General features: G+C 38.9%; 1 protein-coding gene across 3 annotated transcripts in view; it reads right to left on the bottom strand.

Annotated features, from left to right (window-relative positions):
• mlip (muscular LMNA-interacting protein) overlaps positions 1 to 23,585 on the bottom strand; it is a 58,417-nt gene continuing 34,832 nt past the window's right edge. For 2 of the 3 annotated variants that reach the window (XM_056260159.1, XM_056260161.1), the window contains exons 3-12: positions 22,475 to 22,591; positions 19,699 to 21,357; positions 19,024 to 19,095; positions 18,485 to 18,565; positions 16,328 to 16,411; positions 16,188 to 16,247; positions 15,736 to 15,780; positions 14,318 to 14,362; positions 13,721 to 13,855; positions 1 to 232 (exon numbers count right to left, since the gene is read on the bottom strand). In XM_056260159.1, the coding sequence (XP_056116134.1) occupies positions 71 to 232; positions 13,721 to 13,855; positions 14,318 to 14,362; positions 15,736 to 15,780; positions 16,188 to 16,247; positions 16,328 to 16,411; positions 18,485 to 18,565; positions 19,024 to 19,095; positions 19,699 to 21,357; positions 22,475 to 22,591 (2,460 nt within the window). In that variant the 3' untranslated portion in view covers positions 1 to 70. The remainder of the gene's footprint in view (positions 233 to 13,720; positions 13,856 to 14,317; positions 14,363 to 15,735; positions 15,781 to 16,187; positions 16,248 to 16,327; positions 16,412 to 18,484; positions 18,566 to 19,023; positions 19,096 to 19,698; positions 21,358 to 22,474; positions 22,592 to 23,585) is intronic. The other variant, XM_056260160.1, reaches the window with a different exon arrangement.

Here is a 23,585-nt window from a genome sequence, read left to right as displayed (position 1 = left end):
GCGTGTGTTGCATTGAACAACCATTTTGATGTGTAGTCACAGTTCCAGTCAGATCAGGCCGTTGTTGGCATCATATGTGTGTCTCCTGGGTGTTGATGGAGATGGGAGGATCTTGAGTGGAGATCCTGGTCTGCGTGATCAGAGATGTCAGTCTGGTCTTGGAGTCTCCTCTCCGCTCTCCACAAGCGGACGCTCCTCCACCTTCAGCTCGGGGTTCACCACCGCTGGCGAACTGAAAACACATGCACTGCTTACTCAAGTGTATCATCAAACCACTGAACCACAAAACCGTTTATGTTATAAAAAGAAAAGAAAGCTTATATTTTGGGGATTGTGACACTAACACACCACCTATTAATAAATTATCCATGCCATAATGCAAATATTGATAAACCTGGGATAGATTTAATGAGATTGCAAATGGTAACACCATGATATTAGGCCTTTTCACGCTTGAAATAGTTAACCCTAGGTCATTATAAACCCTGGGTAAACTAAATCCAGTTATCTTGCTTCATCTTTCACACTGCTCATGATTTACCCGTGGTTAAAGGGGAACTTGGCAACTATTTCAACTTAATAAAACCGTTTAGAAATCATTTGGATGGTTCAATAACCTGTTCTGGTGAAAATGGTGGCTTTCCCCGAGCCGAGCGTTCCCAGGCGGAAAAACATCCTTGCAACATGGGGATTAACGTCCAGGTAAGTTGGAAATAGGAAGTCTCGTGAGAAGCGAGAACGAGCGAGAAACGAGAACTGCTTTATGGCAATTTGACATAATTCTATGATCGGTAGACGTAGCTCCACATGATAAAGTTGGCCGGCTCTGATAACAACACATGCACATGAGCAGCGCTAGAAAGGGGGAGGAGGGCGCCGCAAGTAAGATTTTTTACGACAGTGTTGTGAAATATACGCCCCAACAAAAGTGAAAATCAGCGAAGAAATGGCTAGAGTTGCCAAGTTCCCCTTTAAGACTTAATCCTGGATGTTCATATACGCTGCCATTTCACACTCCTAAACCCCGGGTCAAAGGATTAGTTCACGTCAGAATTAAAATTTCCTGAAAATGTACTCACCCCACGTCATTCAAGATGTTCATGTCTTTATTTCTTCAGTCGAAAAGAAATGAAGGTTTTTGAGGAAAACATTCCAGGGTTTCTCCATATAGTGTCTTCAATGGGGTCCAACGGGTCGAAGGTCCAGATGTGAGTTTCAGTGCAGCTTCAAAGTCTTGACACGATCCAGCCGAGGAATAAGAGTCTGATCTAGACAAACCATTGGCCATTTTATAAAACAAATAAACATTTATATACTTTTAACCACGAATACTGGTCTTGCACTAGCTCTGAGAAGCGACACACATTACGTAATCACGTTGAAAGGTCAAGTGTGACGTAGGCGGAAGAACAGACCCAGTGTTTACAAAGCCAACCTGCAAAGACATCAAATGCCCTTTACAAAAAAAAATCATGTAGCTGGGATCGTGTCGAGACTTTGAAGCTGCACTGAAACTGCCATTTGGACCTTCAAACCGTTGGACCCCATTGAAGTCACTATATGGAGAAAAAAAACATTAATTTCTTTTCGTCTGAAGAAAGAAAGACATGAACATCTTGGATGATGAGGTGGAAAGTAAATGTGAACTGAAGTACTACATCTTTAGCGTTCTTATTTGCGGTTTCAGTGTCATTGATTGGATGAATGCTGTAAAAGATATGTTTATATAAAGGCTCTAGCTTTGTGCAAATACTGAAACACAGCTTATAGTTACAAAGCGTGGTGTTTCTGTGACTTTCCAAAGCATGTGAATATAAGGCACGCGATTGGCTGTTGGTTGCAAAGCATCAAGTAACATGTCAACACCGCATCATTTCACACTGCACAAGTTTGGCACTGCAATGCAGGTTTGACAGCACCAAAGTTTCATAACCCGGGGTAAAACAAAATGCTAACCCTCTTCTACATTAAAAGTGTGACACGTTCCTCTACGTGGGGTTAAAGCAGGGTTTAGAACGATGATAACCCGAGGTTGAAGTGCAGAAAGCAATCGAACACCATGGTATTTACATCAAAGACTACCATGATACTAGCAATATTTTTTCATTTATATATATATTTTAAAAAAACGTAGAATTACCATAATGCTGTTTTGTTAGTGATGCAAGTTTGAATCATTCACTCTTTAATAAAGGTGACAGAAAAAATTAAACAGCAGCAGGACAGTATATAATACTCTTTCTGAAAGATTCAAGGATGAAACGGAGAGAAACATTCACACAGGGAACGAGTGTCCCTCTGATTCTCTGAAAATAAAGATCCCTCAGTCCGGGTGAAGAATGACACTGGGCAACGGCTCTCGTCGCTCATTCTGAGCCAATCCTCAAGCACTTAATCAGCTATAGACCATCTCCCATCCAGAGAAGCTCAGCGCTCGGTATCTTCATCTCTAGTGGCCTGAGAATACCAGCCGTCGCCAAGAGCCTCCGGACTCATCCCATCACACACTCTATAATGAGTGACCTGGACATATACATAATAGGGGAAATCTTTTCTTTTTTCCATAATAGGAAAAAAAAAGTCTTTTCTCAGAAGTCCAGCTACAGGAATGATTACAGTAAAGCAAATGTATCTAGAACTGAAACCTTAAAGAGCCCATATGATGCTATTTAAAAAATCCATCATTATTTGTTTGGGTCAACTTGAATAGGTTAACATTCTATAATATATATTTTTTAAGTATTTTTTCAACAAACTATACATTTTTGGAGCACTAAAATACTTTGAGTTCTCCAGTAACACTTTCTATGAAGTGTGTGCTGAATTATAGCTCCATTTATACTTATATACTTGAAGTATTACTATTCTATACATATATTTATAAAGACTCATTTAGACCTATACTGCATAGTAGCCGCCGCCACAATTATATTATTTGGTAACACTTTATTTTACAGTGTCCTTGTTACATATGTTACATGTACTTACCATACAGTAAATTATGCATAATTACATGCAACTAACCCTCAACCAAATCCTAATCCTACCCAAACCCTATAGTAAGTACATGTAGTTACTTAATATTACTCAGCACTTTACACTGTAACAATGACACCTTAAAATAAAGTGTAACCTATTATTTTTTATAATTACTTATAAGTCATGCATTTGCTTTTTCATTGGGCAAGTTTTTTCAGTCCAATTTAGTTCTCTAATATAATATTCACAAGTTATTCTTGAATATTGTCCACCTACTTCCAGTGTCTAAATGGACTTCTCAGCAAATCTGATATCAATCACTCTTCTCCTTACCTGTCCATCGCATCACTCATTATTACAGCTTCCAATTGACCTGCGGTTTACCAGACTCCCTCTGGCCACATGTCATCCAAGCCATCAGTCAGGTGTAATGATCACATCTCAGCTAGAGAAACCTACAGGACTCGAGCTCCGCCGGGTCGAACAGGGCTCTGATATTGGGAGCTTTTCATGACACAATTACAATAACATATCGATGTCTCTGTCTGTGCCATAATGACAGCGTCGTGAGCACAGAAATATCATCATTAAGACTCGAAACATCAAAACATTGTTTACAATGCTTTAGAGGTGAAAAATTATGCAAAAATATTGTGAAATGTCACTGAACCCTGATATGAAATAATAATAAGGAAATATCTTAATTATGCTTTTTATTGAATTGACCCATTTCTTGTCAAAGAGATGCACTATTTCTTACTAAATATGAGCATTGGCATTTACAATAGATACTGTATATTTTATGCTTGCTCTTCATGTGAAATGTAAACTTTAAAAGTCTTTAAAACTAGCACTGGTACTGGTATAGGTTGGCACAACAGTGTTATACTTCATATCAATTTCACGACTCGAGGCTCAAACTGAATCAAAAGTGCCCCTCTCAAAAATGATCAACAACAGTATTGTGGTCAACAAAACAAAATGCATGTAAATTATAATTAATAAAACAACGTGTATCTGCCGTCAGCCTGAGATGCTGTTAATGGTGGTTGAGGAGATAAAGCTTTGAGTGCCGAGAAAAGCCCAACAAATGTAGCAAATTATTATTGTTATTCTCATGTGTTTTACCTTTGCAGTGAAATATAAATTATAATTTCAAAAAAATATAATTTCTCCTCAATGTAATTGGACACCAACGTGTCTCAAAAACACATTTCTTTTCAAAGCCCCCGCTCATTAAAAAAACACGCCTGTGGCAACATTTACAACATATAACAACACGCGCTGCATCGCTCACGTTTCCGACAGTCTCCAAGTGAAATGTCCGGTTAGTGGCGCTAAAAGCATGTTTCGTTTTTTTCCGGGACGGAGGAACATGATTATGGCAACGTTTCATTTCGTTGTGGTTTGTTTGTATCGCCGCAGTTCTGAAGTGAAATGTCCGGTTAGTGGCGCTAAAAGTCAAGTCAACTTTATGTATACAGCGCTTTTTACAATACTGAGTGTTTCAAAGCAGCTTTACAGAGACAACAGGAAAATAATGAAACAAAGTTTGTTTCTAGAAGAAAATAACATCATTGCCCAGCTTAAGTAAGTTCAGTGATGGTTCATTTTTGTTGTAAAAATGTTATTAATTTAGTTCATTTATATATAAAACAGTGATGTCATCGTCCAGCTTAGTTCAGTTCTCATATAATGACAGATCAATAATATTGTTGAATATTAAATGTCCCCAACTAAGCAGGGCAAATGCGACAATCACAACACATCCACAGACTCCATTACCCATAATCCTTTGCCCAGACCATCATCTATTATCACTTTCGCCTGTGTCTCATTATCTTGTTTAGCTCACCCCATATGAGCCTGGTTTTCTCTCATTATCTGCAGTCTTGTTTAGTGTTAAACTGCAGTTCTGTGCATTCTCCCTGGGTTCATGTCTCTTGGTTTTGGGATTTCTGTCCGGTTCTGTGGATCACTCTTTTGCCCATGTTCCCTGCCTTGTTGTGATTGTTTGTTTGTGTATGACCCTTGCCTGGATTTCGACTACGATTGTGGATTACCCTTTCAATAAAACAGCATTTGGCTCCTCAACCTTCTTGTCTCGGAGCAGTACGTACATATTATTACGTATTTTGTGTTTTCAGAAAATGGTGCCACAGGTGTGTTTTTCCAATGAGCTTGTGTTGCCTTTTCAGGAAATGGAAAAACTGTCTTTTTAAAATAATTAAACACTGTGACGACAACGTTAACATTGTGGATTTACAGTATATATGGTCAGACACGTCTGTGTCATTTTCCCAAAATAAAGCTCAAGTATCGTTAAAGAGAGCTTTCTACTGACTGCGGGGACACAAGGGCCGTTTCTCAATACCAAGTACGCAAACTTCGGACTTGCGTCCTTGGTAGTTCGGACTTGCCAAGTTCGACTCAGGAGAACGAACTCCCGAGGACGCGAGTCCGGTTAGTCTGGAAATGGAACAGTGCGTTCTTGATCGCGTCACTCAGCACGCTCTGGCTACTCCGGTTATCTTTATGTATATTTTAGGCAAGAATACAACGAAATGCTACAACTCTGCCTCTTTTTGTCAACAATAAAACGAAATATGTTATAAAACACCACCCTGCCTCTTTTCATTTAAATATCTTAAACATAGTAGCCTAATGACCATGCGGTTCAGGCAACGCGTATTATCTTCACTGCATATATTTATAACAACATGAACATGATCTTTTTGTTTTCATTTTAAAAATATGAAACATTATTTATTTTTATTGACATTTAACAAACAGAGACAGGGTTGTGTCATTTTATTTTATTGTACATATAGTGAAGAGAATGTTGAAATAAATATAAAAAATGTATATATTTTAAAGTATATAAAATAAAATTACACAACCCTGTCTCTTTTTGTTAAATGTCAGTTTTAATGATCAATAATATCTACAATGATAAATAAGGCAAACAATTCAAACATAAGTAAGCTCTCTAATAGGCTACAAAGTTAAAGGTAAATAGCCTAAATATATAAAGTTATGAAACTTTTTGCCATGGAACAAACTATAGTTTAATGAGACCAAAGATCGACTTATACACAAGACGAATTATACGTCAAGTTTATCCACTAGACTAGAGACATCAGAGCCAGCGGCAAACGTCAGAAGCACTAGCCGAGGAAAAGCTGTTCCAGTCGGGGTTGATGAGCGTTGAACACCTGCGGTGAACACCTGGATGTCACAACTCCGAAAACGTCAGAGACATTTTTCAAATAGGCGCTATCTTTATAAATAAACCACAGATTTGAGCTTTAAACAACTACATTCTCGCCTGAAACACTCTTAAAATGACATTTCATGACACAATAACAGTAGTATTTTGATATTACGCGGGTTTTCTCCTCTGCTATTGACGCTTGCTGGTTGGTGCGAGATGCATTCTGGGATACCTGGCTGTCTCAAGTCCGCACAAGTAACCTCTCGATGCATCCTCGGTAAACGGGGCGGATCAAGAACACATCCGGGGATTTGAACTGGACTTGGCTAGATGTGAACTTTGAATTGGAACAGTACTTGGGCAGTGACTGATGACGTTTCACAAGTCCACAAGAACACAAGTACAGACAAGAACGCATATTGAGAAACGGCCAAGGACTGCATGTGTGAACAGAGCAATGAACCATAATGCAATGCAGAGCCAAACCATGTGACCTCAGACGTGTTTGAGAACTTGCAAGTGTCTCGTGGAAGACAAAAACTATAAACGATAAAAACTAGAGACTTGTGAGATGTAAACTTGCAATTGAGAGAAAAAAAATCTGAATTGCTGTGAGATGAAAAAATCGCAATTACTGTTTTTAGTTTTTTATTCTGTGTTCAAGCTTGCATAGACTCACAAGATACACATTTAACTTTGAACAGTTTCGCCCGCTTTGTTCAGGGACTCATTATTCCATTTCTGTTTGTCAAACATCTGTGAAATTTCTTCAGTTTGTCCCAGTTGTTGAATCTTTTTTTGTTCATACAAATATTTACACATATTAAGACATTTTCTGGAGAAAAAGCAGTTGAAAGTGAGTTTATACACACTGGGGGTCACAAGTTTGGACTTTTTAAAGTCTCTTCTCCTCATCAAAGCTAGATTAATGTGACCAAGCATACAGTAAAAGCAGAAATATTGTGAAATATTATTACAATTGAAAATAACTTTTTTGCAATTTGAATATATATTTTAAAATGTAACTTATTCCTGTGATGCAATGCTGAGTTTTCAGCATCATTACTTTTTTAATATGTCTGCATTAACCAGACAGGAATAATTCCTGAAGATAACAACGTCAGCTCTTGGAGAAATGCTGAAACTCATGACTGCTGCTATTCGTTTGCAAATGTCAGTCTATCTATGTAAATGAAGTTCTGCTACATGGCATACTTAGATTAACAGCGGTCAACATTACTGCGCTCATAGCTCGTCTAGTTATGTTGACACATTGACAGCTTGAATACATAAGCAAACAGCTTTTATGAACTCATTTACACACTTAATGATCATGCAGGCTTCTTTTGTCGAGGTGATTTATTCACTAAAGCAGACCTCCTCTGCATAGGAAGCGAAACATTTAATGTTGATAAGCTGTATGCGAAATAAATGACTCTGCCAAGAAAAGCCTTGAAGTTCCTTTGGATGAAAGCCATTTCGCTCTGCTTGACAAAATACTGTGTGACATCGAGAGACTATTAATGGTATGTATCTTTGCAGCCCAAACATGTTCTTTATACATAATGCACTTTTTTTTTAAGGGGAAAAATATCAATTTAAGGATTTTACCTGCATGCTTTCTCCTTGTTTAAAATCAACACTGAGTGAACATTTCATAAATCTATGAACTATTGATATTATTTACAAGACAGACGGCTTTTCAATTATTCAAAAGCATTGCATATTTTTTCCATCACATTACAGAGCTGCAAGTTTTAAATTAATGACAGTCTCTCAAGATCTGAACACTGTCTGACAGACAAACCTCATCTGTCCTTACTGTGAATGTGTTAACAGATCATCTCACTTATATTTCTCAATCATATTTCACCTTCAGACCCCTGCAATTTCATCAATTTTCTTTTCCAGTAGGTCATGATTATTGAGGATATATGGGGATTAAAAAAAAAAAAAAAACTGTTTAAATAAGGTAGCGGCCAAACGTGATGTCCGGCCTAGGAAAATGTACATGCCCTTTATTCAAATATGATTAAAAATTTGGTAAAGATTTTGTATGCATGTTGCACGAGTCAATTGTTTTATTTGTGACTAAGCAATGAAACATGCCATCATTTTTGGTCATGCATAGAAATTATGAACACATGACAAAAATAAGAGACTGATTATGTTGTAGTCAATGTATGCTGTAGTTTTTGCCTTTTCTGACAAATAATTGTGTCAGATAAATACCTTAACCAAGTTTACTGCTTTGTTCTTGCCTCATATTTAGAATATTTTAAAAATATAAAATATTTCCCTCATATTTTGATGGTTTAATCAAGATTGTATGGTAGTTAAAATCAAACATCCCCCGAGCATCGCTTTTGGCCACTATTGTAGATTACTGGCATAACTGAGCATTTACTATAAACACTTTTATTTACTGTATACACTTCTATGCCTACATAAATCACAGATTAATTAAGTCAAAGTCTGGGTGGAGGGACAAGCTAAAAGAAATTCTGGCATATCAACCCTTTTCGAAATTAGAGGGAAAAAATTATTAAAGAAACAACACAATGAAGTTACTAAAATGTAACATATGAATAATGCATGTGAGGCAATAAGAGGTCCACTGTTAGGGTCATATAGGCCACGCAGCTGCTTTTGGATTTTACCAAAGAATCATTATTGAATAAATATGACAACATAAGCCTTTCCAGTGGAAATGAAACGAGCCGTGAATGTCAAACACACCTGAAGTCGTTTTCGTTTTGAAATGTCATGCTAAAGGGGAGTCTGGAGACGTTCACACGTCACAATAAATGTATCTTTTGTTTATCTGTAATCCTCTTCAAAGACAATAATTTAGTGACAAATCCTGATGACTTTTACCGCCTGCGATCGTATGAAAGCCTGTTAAGAGATAAATACTGTGTTTACGGTGTCAGGACACTGGCATCCTCAACCTGAGATAGCGTCTAAAAGCTTGCGTTTGACGTACACGTGGTCGTTACTCAGGAGCTCAAATGTTCTGTGATTTTTGTTTTTGTCTCATCAAATGAATATATGCCGCAATGTATCATATCATGGGATAATATTTACAAAGATCAGAGCAAATGTCAAAGTACACACATCGCTGAAACTGAACTTTTCATTTTTGGCTTAAATGCTTCGATGTTTATTAGCACTTAGATTTTGTATTGCATTGTGGAATATATTCCACACGACGTGAGAGTCTGCTGTAGAGCCGCCTCAATAATGTAATTAGCCACTAATTACATCTTCAACAATGTCACTAGATTATTGTACTAATTACTCTCTCTAAAAACTATTGCATTATTTATAACTAATTACTGTGACGCTTGGCTGAGGCTGAGGATGAAGATAACGTAACAGTGAACTTACCAATTCACAAAATTAACGGAATGCATAGCTGATATAAAAAATTGGATGACTAGTAATTTCCTACTACTAAATTCTGAAAAAACAGAGACTCTAATTATTGGACAATAAACTTCCACACGTAATAACCTAGAATACTGTCTAACACTTGATGGCTGCTCTGTTAAGTCTTCGTCGTCGGTTAGGAGCATGGGTGTGCTCTTTGATACCAATCTTTCATTTGAAAGTCACTAGTATCTGTAAAACTGCATTTTTCCATTTTAAAAATATATCTAAAATACGCCATATGCTCTCATTGACAAATGCGGAACAATTAGCTCATGCATTCATGACCTCAAGACTAGATTATTGTAATGCTCTACTGGGTGGTTGCCCTGCACGCATAATAAACAAACTACAGCTAGTCCAAAACGCAGTTCTTACCAGAACCAGGAAGTATGTTAACCATATTAGCCCAGTTCTATCAACACTGCATTGTTCGCGTTGTTCACTGAAGGTTCGCGTACCTACCCCGAAGTGATAAAATAAAATAAAATTCTGTATAAAAATTTATAGGCAAGACAAGTAGTTTGTTTAGGCATGGTTTGTAGGGAATTACAAACCTGCGCACACATATTCAAACGCACATAACTATAGAATCAATTCTTAATGCGCATGTGAACGCCATCAGCGTTTATCACAGGTTCAGTTTAAAGTCTGTTTAGAGAGAACGGTGTCGTCTTAGCGGCCCCTAATTTAATAACAAATGATCATTTCAACAGAAGTGAATCAATCAAAACTAACTTAAGCTGGAAAATAACCTTATTCAAGAACCGCTATAAAACCAAACCAATCTCTGTTACCTTAAATTATATTAAGTTTATCTCTGTAAAGCTGCTTTGAAACAATCTACATTGTTAAAAGCGCTATATAAATGAGGATGACAGTGTGTGACGCACAAACATCCGAGGGATTTTGGTATATTCCTTTCAACATACTATGCTTAGGGACACATAATCTCACATACTATTAAGGATGGATAGTAGGAACATTGGGACGCACAGTGAGAGAACTAATGATGAAAACAAGGAGCAGGTGTGTGTTAATCAATGAACAAACGAGTAACTATGACAACCAGCAAAACAAAAAGGAAACAGTAAATAATGATTTGATTAAGGGTAATCTTTTACTTATTTTTCAAAGGAAAAGTAATTACTGAAAATAATTACTTAGTGATGCATTACACTCAGCATTGGTCACTATAATATATATATACACACACACACACACACACACACACACACAAAACAAACACACACACACACACACACACATTCACAACTTAATTTCACCATCATTTCCTTTTAGACAAACTGAAACTGAAACAGGTTTAAAGTCCATGATTTTCTATTAGACCCAGAGAATAATGCACTTTTTTTATTGCATGAACACCCCTTCAGAAATGTAAAATGACGAATGGAACACCCTGCAGTTTTTTGGACTTAATTCACACGCACATACTACGTTAAGTACGCAAGACCGCAAGTGATGTGCTCTATGTGTGTCTGTCTGCGCTTGTGTGAGTGTGTGCTTGCTTTTAAAAAAATGATAAAGGCTGGCAGTGCTTCAGCTTGCACTGTAAGAAAATAATTTGTTAATTAAAAGGCTTTTTCTTGAGCAAGTATACTGTAAGTACATGTACTATAAAATAAAGTGCAACCCTCGTTTCTGTGGTGCATTATGGGATTGAATGAGTGCACTCAATATTGCCCAGTATGGTTTTACACACTACTACACATGGATTTTCCAATTTATTGTCATTTCAATGTCGGATGCGTAAACATTCACAGCTCCTCTCCCGTAGCCTTGTGAGAGAGTAAAGTGTCCAGGGTTTATATACAGTAGCCTTGATAGAGACTGCCGTTGAGACTAAACACATTGTGCTCGACACAACACATGTTTATTTTCGATGCAAGTGATCTGTATTTAATGTAATATTACTTGCATAATTCATTTGAAAACTAAAAATAAACTGGATGGCAGTGGTGTTTTGGGTTAATCAGCATGTATGATTAGTTTGATACATGGATGATGTGTTTGGTCTCCCTGCAGCGATGTGTTGGGTCTATCAGTGTGATCTTATCTTGTGGGTTTTAGATGTATGTCCTGATGTGGGGAATCGCTCATGACACTGGGTTCTTGTGATGCGTGCACTTCCTGATCCCGCTGGAGGAAAGTCAAACCCAGCAGGACATGTTGCAGCTTCACTACTCTGATGAATCATTTCTAGTGGCACATATTAAATTCCTACTGAAGTACATATGGAATGTTGACCCTTTGATTTGCTTGTTCTCTGATATAAAATACCCAAACACATAACGGAAGGGCTGGGGATGGATGGATGGATGGATGGATGGAGGGAGGGATGGATGGATTGGGGGAGGGAGGGAGGGAGGGATGGATGGATGGATGGATGAAGGGATGGATGGATGGATGGATGGATGGATGGGGGGATGGATGGATGGATGGATGAAGGGATGGATGGATGGATGGATGGGGGGATGGATGGATGGACGAAGGAAGGGATGGATGGACGAAGGAAGGGATGGATGGATGGATGGGCGGTGGATAGAGGGAGGGAGGGAGGGATGGATGGATGGATGGATGGAGGGAGGGATGGAGGGACGAAGGAAGGGATGGATGGATGGGGGGTGGATGGATGGAGGGATGGATGGATGGATGGAAGGGATGGACGAAGGAAGGGATGGATGGATGGACGAAGGAAGGGATGGATGGATGGATGGATGGATGGGCGGTGGATGGAGGGATGGATGGATGGAGGGATGAGGGATGGAGGGAGGGACGAAGGAAGGGATGGATGGATGGAGGGATGGATGGATGGGGGATGGAGGGAGGAATGGATGGATGGAGGGAGGGACGAAGGAAGGGATGGATGGATGGGGGGTGGATGGATGGATGGATGGATGGAGGGATGGAGGAATGGATGGATGGAGGGATGGAGGGATGGATAGAACGGTGAAAGGATGGATGGATATATGAATAAAATGAAGGATGGATGGATGGATGGATGGATGGATAGTTGGAGGGAGGGATGAAGGAAGGGATGGATGGATGGATGGGGGGTGGTTAGAGGGAGAGAGGGATGAATGGAAGGATGGATGGATAGAAGGATGGAAGGATGGATTGATATATGAATAGAATGAAGGATGGATGGATAGAAGGGTGGAAGGATGGATGGATGGATGGGGGGTGGATGGAGTGAGGGATGGATGGATGGATGGATGGATGGATGGGGGGTGGATGGAGTGAGGGATGGATGGATGGATGGATGGATGGGGGGTGGATGGAGTGAGGGATGGATGGAAGGGTGGAAGGATGGATGGATGGATGGATGGATGGATGGATGGATGGATGGATGGATGGATGGATGGATGGATGGATGGATGGATGGATGGATGACCATACAGCAGAGGAAGGAAGGAATCTGAATCGGGCATATTGTGTTCAACACAGTTTTTGTGGCAGCATTCGAAGTGCCGAGCCTAAATCCCATAATTCCTTTAGTAAATCTGATGCTGAAACACCACAGACAGAGTGTATGAAGAAATGTCAGCAACAGTTCAGTTTGCTCTATGGATCTAATAGGGACAAAAAGGTGCATATGAACCAATTTAAAAATTACAGTAACAGGATAAATAAACAAAAACTAAAAACAAACAAAAAAAATGTATTATTGCACTTAATGTTATTTGTAGGCTTTATAGCATATGCATTAATACAATTATGATTTTCTAAAAATCTATAATGAGCCCCCTCATGTGGCATGCCTATGCGTTGCACATGATATATATATATATATATATATATAAAGTGCCCTGGCCTTGAATGACAAGGTAAGGAAAATAAGACTAAATCAAAATTAAATAACCAAGACTAGGTTGTCCTTGTGATTTTTCTCATATACAACCCATATAACTCATATATATATACACACACACCATTTTTGTGCATCTGCTCAAGTTATGAATTTCACAACATAAGCAAGATGAAAGATTTCGTCCTGCATTCATTCTGCATGTGATGCTGTTAGTTTGACGTTGAGTGTGTGTTCACTGCGCGTGAATGTTCAGAGAAACACACCTTGTACTGGTAGCGACTGGATTTGTTCTCTTGACGGTTCTTGAAAGGATTTGGGTGGAATTCTTCATCATGTTTATCATCTGTAACTCTGGATGTTGCAGTGACTGGTCTAATCACTCCAGGCTTTGTCTTTGTCTAAGACAGATAAACAAGAACGAAATTAATTATAAATCAGTAATTCACAAAATCAGCTTAAGATTTCTTCAGCCAACACCTAGTATGTGTCGTCTAGTACATTACAACAGCAATGATATACAATTACATATATTAATTAAATTCAACAATATGGAATTCCTTTATGATATTTTTATGCTTCAATCATTACAATGCATAATAACTTTCCTTAACTCTACCATAAGTAAATCCACTTTTCAATGACTCTTCGACAGCGATGCCATAGAAATACACAGAGCTATGCAAAAACTGAAGTGCAAATACAAAATTATAAAGATGAGTGTGCTCTTGTTTCTCTGGCACATATGTAAATAGAAACATTATTTTACTAAATCTCCTCTTCATATCTACTGAACGGCGTAAAGTGGCAGAAACTGAGATAAACATTTTAAATGCAAATAGATATATATACCAAATACTTACCAGTGTTTTTTCAGTCGTTACAAAGGGTTGAAAAGGAGAGCTGGCCTAGAAAAAAAGACGGCGTTACCCATGCCATGACATCTATAAAAGACTCAGTAATGAAATGCATCTGCATATGAAACTGTGTGTATTCTACATAGTTTTACATTTGGCAACAGAGTCCTGATTGAGCTGAAGAACGCTTAGGGCATGAATGAAATAGTTTTGAAACAAGTGATTCCAAAATATGCTCTTAATGTTATTTGAAGTGATTGCATATCATATTATTCAGCTTCATGCCTGTAATCTTTTCAGAGTTTGTGATATTCCATTAAATCTTTCTATTGGCAAAATCTGTGAAATAACAATAGCAAACTGAGTGTCCACATCCTGTAATTTGCATATGATAAGAACATCTTATCCAAGCGAGATGAAACTCTGCTCTCAGAATGAAAACAGGGTCTAAAATAACATTATTCAATACTTCAGTAAAGGTCAGAATACCTGCATTCTCACACAAAACACTATTCTTATCATAAAAAGAAAGTAAATCAAAATCCTTTAGCAGTAGAAAAAGGGTCCAGTTTATGGGTCAACTGTTGTAACGTGTCCACGCTTTATATTGATAGGCATAATGCCACAGCATGTGGGCAGGACGGCTGGATGTGTGATTGGGTCTGACTGAATAACAGACATTTACTCTGATTACCAGTGTTTACTGGTGGGCTGAGAACCCAAAATGGCTCTCGGCTCTGTTCTAAAAGTAAGTAAAGTAAAAGTTTATTTATATAGCACCTTTCACAGGTACTTCACAACAAAAACAGTTATATCATAAAATACACACAATAAAAGCATAGACAGTACATAGTCATATCAACCCACAAACAGCTAATTAAAAGCCTGAACAAATAAATGAGTCTTTAGTCTGCATTTGAAGGCAGCATCAGAGTCAAGAGAGCGCATAGACGGTGGGAGGTCATTCCACAACCTAGAGGGAATCTTTTGGTCATGGTTCTGACCGGCAACAGCAGGGAAATGCAGCTAAAATGTAACCATATAATTGTTAATAGTTAAGACTGCACATTGAATAGGCTTATCAACATTTGGAAGATGAAAATGCTTCCCATATCTTTTCTTGTCCGCATCAAAGATGCATCCAATAAGTTTTCTATACTTCTGTCGGATAAAGAGTTGCATCTAAAATCTAGGTGTGAAATCTGGGTCTTTGATTGGCTTGAGTGCTCAGATTCACTGGCATACACAAATAGTTTGGATAGTAGAATTGAATTTTAAAAAAGTACAGTAGCAAAGTTTCTAGAGCTCTGAGATTGCATTTTAATATGCAATCTATTTCCAGAACTAACACTTTTATAATGAATGATTTGCCTTCTCAGAAGCCTGGGTGTAAAATATGTACAGAGATCAGTGGAAATACTCACATATCTTGTTTCCCGTCCCAATAGTTTTGGTGATGGTGATGACGTCTGTAACTAGAAATTCAGAATAAAAGAAAAGAGAATGATTTACGCACACATTTTCAATGCAAGTACAGTGAATATAATCAAAATGTAAAGCTGGGTTTGAACAGCAGCGGCTGAAAGTGTCAGAGTGGATGATCGAATTCTTCATCTCATTTGCTAATTGACGTATTCTTTGAAAATAATCAGGAAATTGTAGCTCTTACAAATGACAAAAATGTTATTTTTTATTTGATTTTATATTTTTTCTACTTTTTATTATAACTCATAGTTAAAGTCAACGTTTAAGACCAAGATACTCTGATTATACACACAAACAAGAAATATTTTATTCCTCGACAAGCAGTATAACGTGATTCTGCTGTGAATAATCAAAATGAAGATGAGATAAGTGTCAATCTTTAATTACACACCCTTGATGTCTCCGCTGCCAAAGACTGCAGAGTGGCTCTGTTCACATGGTCTGATTGATGCTGGGGAAAAATAGATTAAAACATGAGAATCGCTAGATAAAAGGAACATTGTTTAGGAGTGTGTTATGGTGTGGGCTCACTTTCTGGATTGAGTCCTCGAGGACTTCATCAATGGTGGCGTACAGGTCTGCAGTCTGCTGACGGAGCTGCGCAGGAGAGCACATCTGCACACACACATTCACGTTCACACGTCACACACTAAGACAAAAGGTGTATCACAGGACTGGTACATATGTAACGGAGGTCTTTAGCCTCCTTGTTAGAGCGCCTGACTCTCATGCCGGAGACCCGGGTTCGAGGCCGGGTCGAGTGGGACCAGGGTGGAGGGGTTACATTGGTGCCGTGACCCGGATGGGAGTGAGGTTTGGGGGGTGAGTGTAACGGAGGCCAGCTAGTAGTTGCTGTGCGAGTAAACCTCACTCCTCTGATCTCAAAAGGCTCTCTAGCAACAGATGCTAGTGTCTGCAGTCTTTAGCCTCCTTGTTAGAGCTCCTGACTCTCATGCCGGAGACCCGGGTTCGAGGCCGGGTCGAGTGGGACCAGGGTGGAGGGGTTACATTGGTGCCGTGACCCGGATGGGAGTGAGGTTTAGGGGGGTGAGTGTAACGGAGGCCAGCTAGTAGTTGCTGTGCGAGTAAACCTCACTCCTCTGATCTCAAAAGGCTCTCTAGCAACAGATGCTAGCGTCTGCAGTCTTTAGAGCTCCTGACTCTCATGCCGGAGACCCAGGTTCGAGGCCCGCTCGGAGTGGGTGGAGGGGTTACACATACGATATCAGAAAGTAGTGAATTTTGCTGGACATTTCACCAAAATAAAAATATATTTTACATATTAAACAGAGATGCATATTTGTGGAAAGTCCAGCAGAGAGTTAAATACTTATTTGTTATTGGTACTTCATCTCATTTTATTATTTATTCCATTTAATTCATGGATAATGGATGCAAATTAAAAGATGTTATCAGTGCAAAGATGCAAGTAAAGGTTCTAAAAGTCAATTATAAAAATGATAGTTTGTACTGATCTTTATTTGGCGCAAATCCCAGTCTCTCATCATTTATTTTCACACGTAAAATAATGTAAAGCAGTCTTGCCAACTGAAATATAGAGTTATATCAAAATATCGGTAACGCTTTAGATGACAGCCCGGAAAGTACTGAATAATTAAAGCAATTTTACAGTGTAACGTTCGGTACTAATTATAGTGTACCTATAACGTACTTACAATATAAGTATAAGGGAACAATATTTTAAGTTTGGGAAATAAAGGGGTAACAACCAGGAGAATAAAAAAAAATATTTATACTGTAAGTATTATAGAACTAAGGGGTACTTATTCTACTATTATGATATAACAATCTTACATTTGGGTGCAATTTAGCAAGAACAAACCTTTTTGAAATAACCAGGAAATACTGTATAGGCTTTTTTTTTTATTACAGGGTACATATCTATGCAATTATAAAGTAATCTTTTTAACAAAAGTGCACTGAAAACGAAAACTATTGCAACTTTTGCTTAAATATTGGGGAAAGATACTCCTGTTTCATGTAGTGGTGCTTGTTACCCTCTTGTTCCATGTAGTTACAGGGTAACAGTAAAAATGCGCATACACACAATCTTACATCACTGACTCAGAAACCTTTATTTATTATACAAGCACCACTTACCCTGTAACCACATGAAACCGGATTTATTTCCCAGTATAGTTTTAAAAATGGCAATAGTCTTAGCTTTTCTTGCCTTGAAACATGTTAGCCCAAACTTAAACACACTTTTGCTGTAAAAAAAAAAAAAAAAAATTGTTTATAAATGCATAGATATGTACCCTGTCATTTTAAAAAAGCCTATACAGTATGTATTGCCTTGGTACACAATTATTACAAAAAGGTACGCAGTGTGTGTTCTTTCTAAATTGCTCCCAAATGTAAGATTGTTGTATCATAACAGTAGAATAAGTTCCCCTTAGTTCTATAATACTTGCAGTATAAATATTTTTTTATTTCTCCTGGTTGTTACCCCTTTATTCCCCAAACTTTACATATTGTTCCCTTATACTTACATGTAAGTACTTTATAGGTACACTATAATTACAGAAAGTTACACTGTAAATTCCTCTTAATTACACAGTACTTTCCAGGCTGTAATCTAAAGCGTTACCAAAATATCTACTGGTTCTACCAGCCACCACATGGTATACTGTTATACCCAGCGAATTCAGGTGTTCGTGTCTCTACCTCTTCATGTGGGTCCTCCCAAGAATAGTTGTCTGCAGGGTTGAGCGACGCCTCTTTCTTGTTGACATCTTCATCTATAGCCTTCAAAGTTAAGAAATGCAGATGAAGCTTTAATCCTTTAATGAGGCAATATATGCTTGACCTTAGCAAGTGGATAGAAGGAGGTTTTAGAAGCAACTAAATCCCAAAGATGTGAGTCTGCTCGCGTCTTATATTGATTATCCCACTATTTTCTGACCTTGTTCAGTGCAGTTTAACCTCTCCTATAATGTCTAATGAGGTATACAATGTGGATGACTCATCCTGCTTGTTCTGTTAAGGGTCCCTTTGACAGCTTATGAAAAAATCCATTCTGCTGTCCATCAACGAAAAAAATAAATGATTCAATTTCAACCTCTTTAACGACAATACAATACAATTGCATGGAATCCAAAAATAACACTGATTTAATGGCTTAAACTGACACTGAATGAGATCCATTTATTAATTGTACGCTAAATAATAGCTGTCATTTAGAGTAATTAGATAAAGCAGCTCACCTGCTGTTCCAGGAGCAGAGTGTTTGTAGGAATAGCAGCGAGCGCCTTGTAGGTGGATTTGATCCTGTGTGTCTTTAGGAAAGAATGGTTGAGAAGTCATAAAAAGTCAAAAGCAGAATTAAACGACATAATCTACAATCCCCGTGCTATGCAATAAGGCTAGGCGCTATATGAGTAATTCCCTATCATGAAACAGTCATAGCACAATATTGTTGTGTTTGCATGGAAAAAGTTTTCAATAATAAAAAGCCATGTGGTTCTTTCTCCTTATTGGGGGGAATGAATTCATGCATGAAAAAATATAAAAAAAGCCAATATACCCATGCATGTGACTGCAGATCAACATAAACATAACCATGAGTTCAGAATATCTCAGTCTGCATTCGTGTTATGTGGAAAAAGCTTAAAACCGTATAGCCGTGCAAACCTCTCTGCTGTAGTATACCATGTGTGTATTGTACGAACCAAGGGTACCGGCAAACACGACACATGCAAACCTTGCCCTTTGCTAAAGATTTAGTGCTTTTGCATGAGTGTGATGCATATCATGTTTCCCAGCAATGCGGGAGGCATGTCACTGCTGGAAATGCACGGCACTGCTTGAATGATTGCCACTTCTCTGTGGTAGGGCATGCAAGTAACTTGCAGGTAACAGCGAAAGGGCATGCACTGTACCTTTCTATTTTTACAGTCCCCATCTGCGCAGTCTGGTGTGCTTCCCCATTGGGATGGAGAGGGGGATGAACAGAAAGAGTATGAGGGAGAGGGGGAAAGCTGGCGGCTCGGGACCGCCGGGGAGGGCGAGAGGGTCCAGCGGTCTGGGGTGGAGGACCGGGAGCTTGGGTGGACGGGAGGACAAGCTGGAGAAGCTGGAGATATGTAGGACAGGCGGGCGAGACCCATGGGTCTGGGAGAGGGAGATGATGGGTGCACTCTTTCCACGTCATTTATGCGAGCATTTTGGAAAAGAGTACTTTGTTTATTCTCTTTGTGGCTTAAAACTGGAGATGTGGAATTGATGTGTGATTCGAAAGTGTGTTTCAGAGTAGGAGATGAAGATTTACATGAGCTCAGAGCAAGTTTTGGTAACGAGGAATCTAAATTGACAGGTGATCTTCCTATGTGTTTCAGATATGGTTCATTGGAGAGCTCAGATGATTTCTGACTCTGTGTCAGTGGCAATGAATATTTTTCTGGCCTATCATGGGGTTTTGTTTCATCATTATGTATTAAAGATTCGCCTGAATTATTTGGATCCATAGATACAGGACATTCTGCTGACACTGGTGGATTTTTATGGTTCTCGTTGCTGGAACATGACAGATAGCTTGGTTTAGGAGATCTCATGCAGGAGTTGGAGCTACACAAAAGAGAGCTAGGAACAGTCGGCAAACGATTCCCCTTGGGAGCTGATTTAGGCAGGTGAGCATTGGCAGCCTGGACTGCAGGTAAGCTTGGCGAAGAGATGTGATTTGTAGGTAAGATGATGCCACTACTACTGGTGAAATGTCTGCATGAGTCAAGTCTTTCTGGTGGTTTCATGAGTGGGGATTCGTCAGGTGCCTTAACCAGCTCCCGTTTCCAAATCTGTGGCTTTGAAATCTGGAAAGACTTTGTATCTATGGAGGTACAAGACTTTGCTTTGGACACGTTCATGGGTGCAACAGAAGAGGCAGCTGAGCACGCTAAACAGGAGGACATGTTAACTGGACTGATGGGCCAGCAGGGCGTGTAAGGTCTTTGAGATGAAGAGGACAGGACGGGTAGACGGCCTTTCCTGAGGATTGCCGTAAGCAGGGAGAGTTGGGTTGGAGGAGTCCTGTGCCGGGCACGGGGCGAAAGAGGACAGGGTGAGGTTGTCCGACTGTCACAGGGTGTACCGCAAACAGACGACATCTGTAGCAAACTGGAGCCCGGAGCCAAAGAAAGCCGCTTGATTCTCACCACAGAGGGTGTGAAAGTCCCTGATCTCACGGAGGAACACGGGGAAACTGTGCGACTAAAGGGACCTGGAGAACCGTCTCGTGAGAACATGTGAAGCGCTGACCAGCTCCTCTCCTTGTCCCAGCCCTCGGAGAGAATCGACTCCTTGGAAGAAGCAGGGGATGTGAGGAAATCCATGGAGCTGGCAGGGCTAAGGACCTCCTCTCTCTGGGACGAGCTATTTAAACACAGACCTGAGCTGACCTCAGCAGTGTTGTGAAATCCTAGATGAGAAATGCCAGGGTGTTTGTTAACACTGGTTTCCATGGCAGGGGTTATGCTACCGAATTCTGCGCGAGGACCAACTAGGGTGGTGTGTGGCTTAAGGGTCACATTGTCATTTGACTGAATCTGAGAAAGAAAGAAAATTACAGAGCCATAAACAGAACTCATTTGAGAATTGTAATGATGATTAACCATTGTTTTCTGCAAACTGTTTGTTTATTAACAGGCCTGATTGGCAATTACAGTATAACTCATTATTAGAAGTCTATGTAGACAGTAAAATTTCTAATGCATCAGACTAATTTCTCTCTTGTTGCCCATTGAGAATTTAGTGGAGTCGGTTCAATCCGGTCTCAAATATCAAGTTTGTAATTCCAGCACCAAATGCATGATGGTCTACATGTTTAGGTGACCCTAACTGGGTATGCCATTGGCGAGAGAAGTCTTGGAAACATGTTTAAAAACACTATTTCTAAGCTTCTGATAAACACTAGTGGCACTAATTAGACACAATAAATGCTCCTATCCACCAATTGCTCGGTCAGAACTTTATCTACTTTGTAAGCACGCTAATGTGTGTGTTTAATTAACAGGGGACTGCAACACAGAAAGCAGCCGTGTGTTATCAGTATACTCATTATCATGATGTCTCCCATTAGAGCCGGCTAAAAGATATTAAGGATTCATCCCAAAGCAACTTTGTACATTGAACTCTACAAACAGTCCTTCATTTCTACTTGGAAAGTCATTGCTTCAATAGCTTGTTTTCTGGTCAATCGTTCTGTCACGGCGTATTAAGTATATATAATTGTGGCATTTTTAAAGAAGGTTCAGCAGTAAGTTAAAGAACAAAATTTGGTAACACTTTACAATAAGGTTCATTAGTTAACATTAGTTTATGTATTAACTAACATGAACTAACAATGATCAATACATTTGTCACTGTATTTGTTAATCTTTGTTTACGTTAAAAATAAAGCTGTTCATTGTTTTGTTCATGTTAGTTCATAGTGCATTAACTAATGTCAACAAATACAACCTTTGATTTTAATAATGTATTAGTAAATGTTGAAATTAATATTAACTAAGATTAATACATGCTGTAGAAGTATTGTTCATATAGTTCATGTTAACTAAGGCAGTTAACTATGTTAACTAATGAACCTTATTGTAACGTGTTACCTTACAAATTTCATCAGGAGTTTGCGTTTGCCCCTCTAACAGAATATACCACAATACTAACCTCACTTTTAGTGGTGTTCTTGAGCGTTTCTCCCAGCTCTTGGACGTAAATAACCTCAGCCTTGTAGACACCCTCCTCTGCCATGCTCTTCTCAAAGTCCCCTGGCTCTCGGGAAGTCTGACATTGGAAAAGGAAATGTTACTAAGAGACACCAAACCTGAAATGGCAGCTGTCCCAAAGTTACAGATGGCTATTTCTAGCTTCTGAGCATCTTGACGATATAAGAGAGTCAGTGAATGCATTTATGTGTGCGTGTGTTTCCCGTTCCAGCTCGGACATCTTTTTACCAGAAGTCCATGTCCCTCATGTATTGCTCACGTGCAAGAACGCATGACCCACCCTGATTGTGTAAGCCCTTCAGCAAATGCCTTCTGCAGTTTCCCTTCTACACACACATAGGTCATCTTCTCCTAAGGGACTCTGGGAATCACTGAAGTCTCCCTCTATCAGATTTGAGAAGTATTTGCTAATTAAAGGAACAGTTCACTCAAATATGTTATTAAGATCAAAGCAAGCGTTACTGCAACGCAAAAAAAAGAATGTGAATTTTTAATCTAAATGTGAAATACATTTGAGAGCTTCAGTAGAGGTAAACATTTGTGAGTTATGACTTAAATTTGTGTCTGTTCTTCCAAAAAAAAAAGCTTCTACAGAATACAAACAGCACAGATGCTGATTTTATGATACTTCTGTAGTGCTTGGACCCCTGAAGTGCTCTTTATCTCCTTTTCTTCATATCACATATTTTAGTAATCATCATAAATTAGGTATAATTTGAAAGCTTACAAACTCAAAAAAACGTTTTGAAATTTGATGTTGTGTTACCATGGAAACGGTACTCTACTTTCAGCTTTCAGCTTTCTCTCGACTAGTCAAACCACGAACGCCATTCATACAGTTCAGAAGTTCACTGAACTTCATACAGTTCAGCTCACTTAGCACGTCGTTCGTGGTTTGACTAGTCGAGACTGTTTTCCAAAGATGGCTCCTGTCTGTATACACCAAGTGGACTGTCTTTATCTTTATCTTCTTATTAAACGGTCTGTACACTTGCAAAGTTCTCAATGCGTCGTTTTGCATGTAGGGACCCTCATTATGTTACTGTGTTAGT

This window comes from Rhinichthys klamathensis, unplaced genomic scaffold, assembly GCF_029890125.1.
Source record: "Rhinichthys klamathensis goyatoka isolate OS25496 unplaced genomic scaffold, OSU_Roscu_1.1 h1tg000174l_1, whole genome shotgun sequence".
Lineage (NCBI taxonomy): Eukaryota > Metazoa > Chordata > Actinopteri > Cypriniformes > Leuciscidae > Rhinichthys > Rhinichthys klamathensis.
The sequence above is the reverse complement of the archived record's forward strand: the minus strand, read 5'-3'. Positions and strand labels throughout refer to the sequence as shown.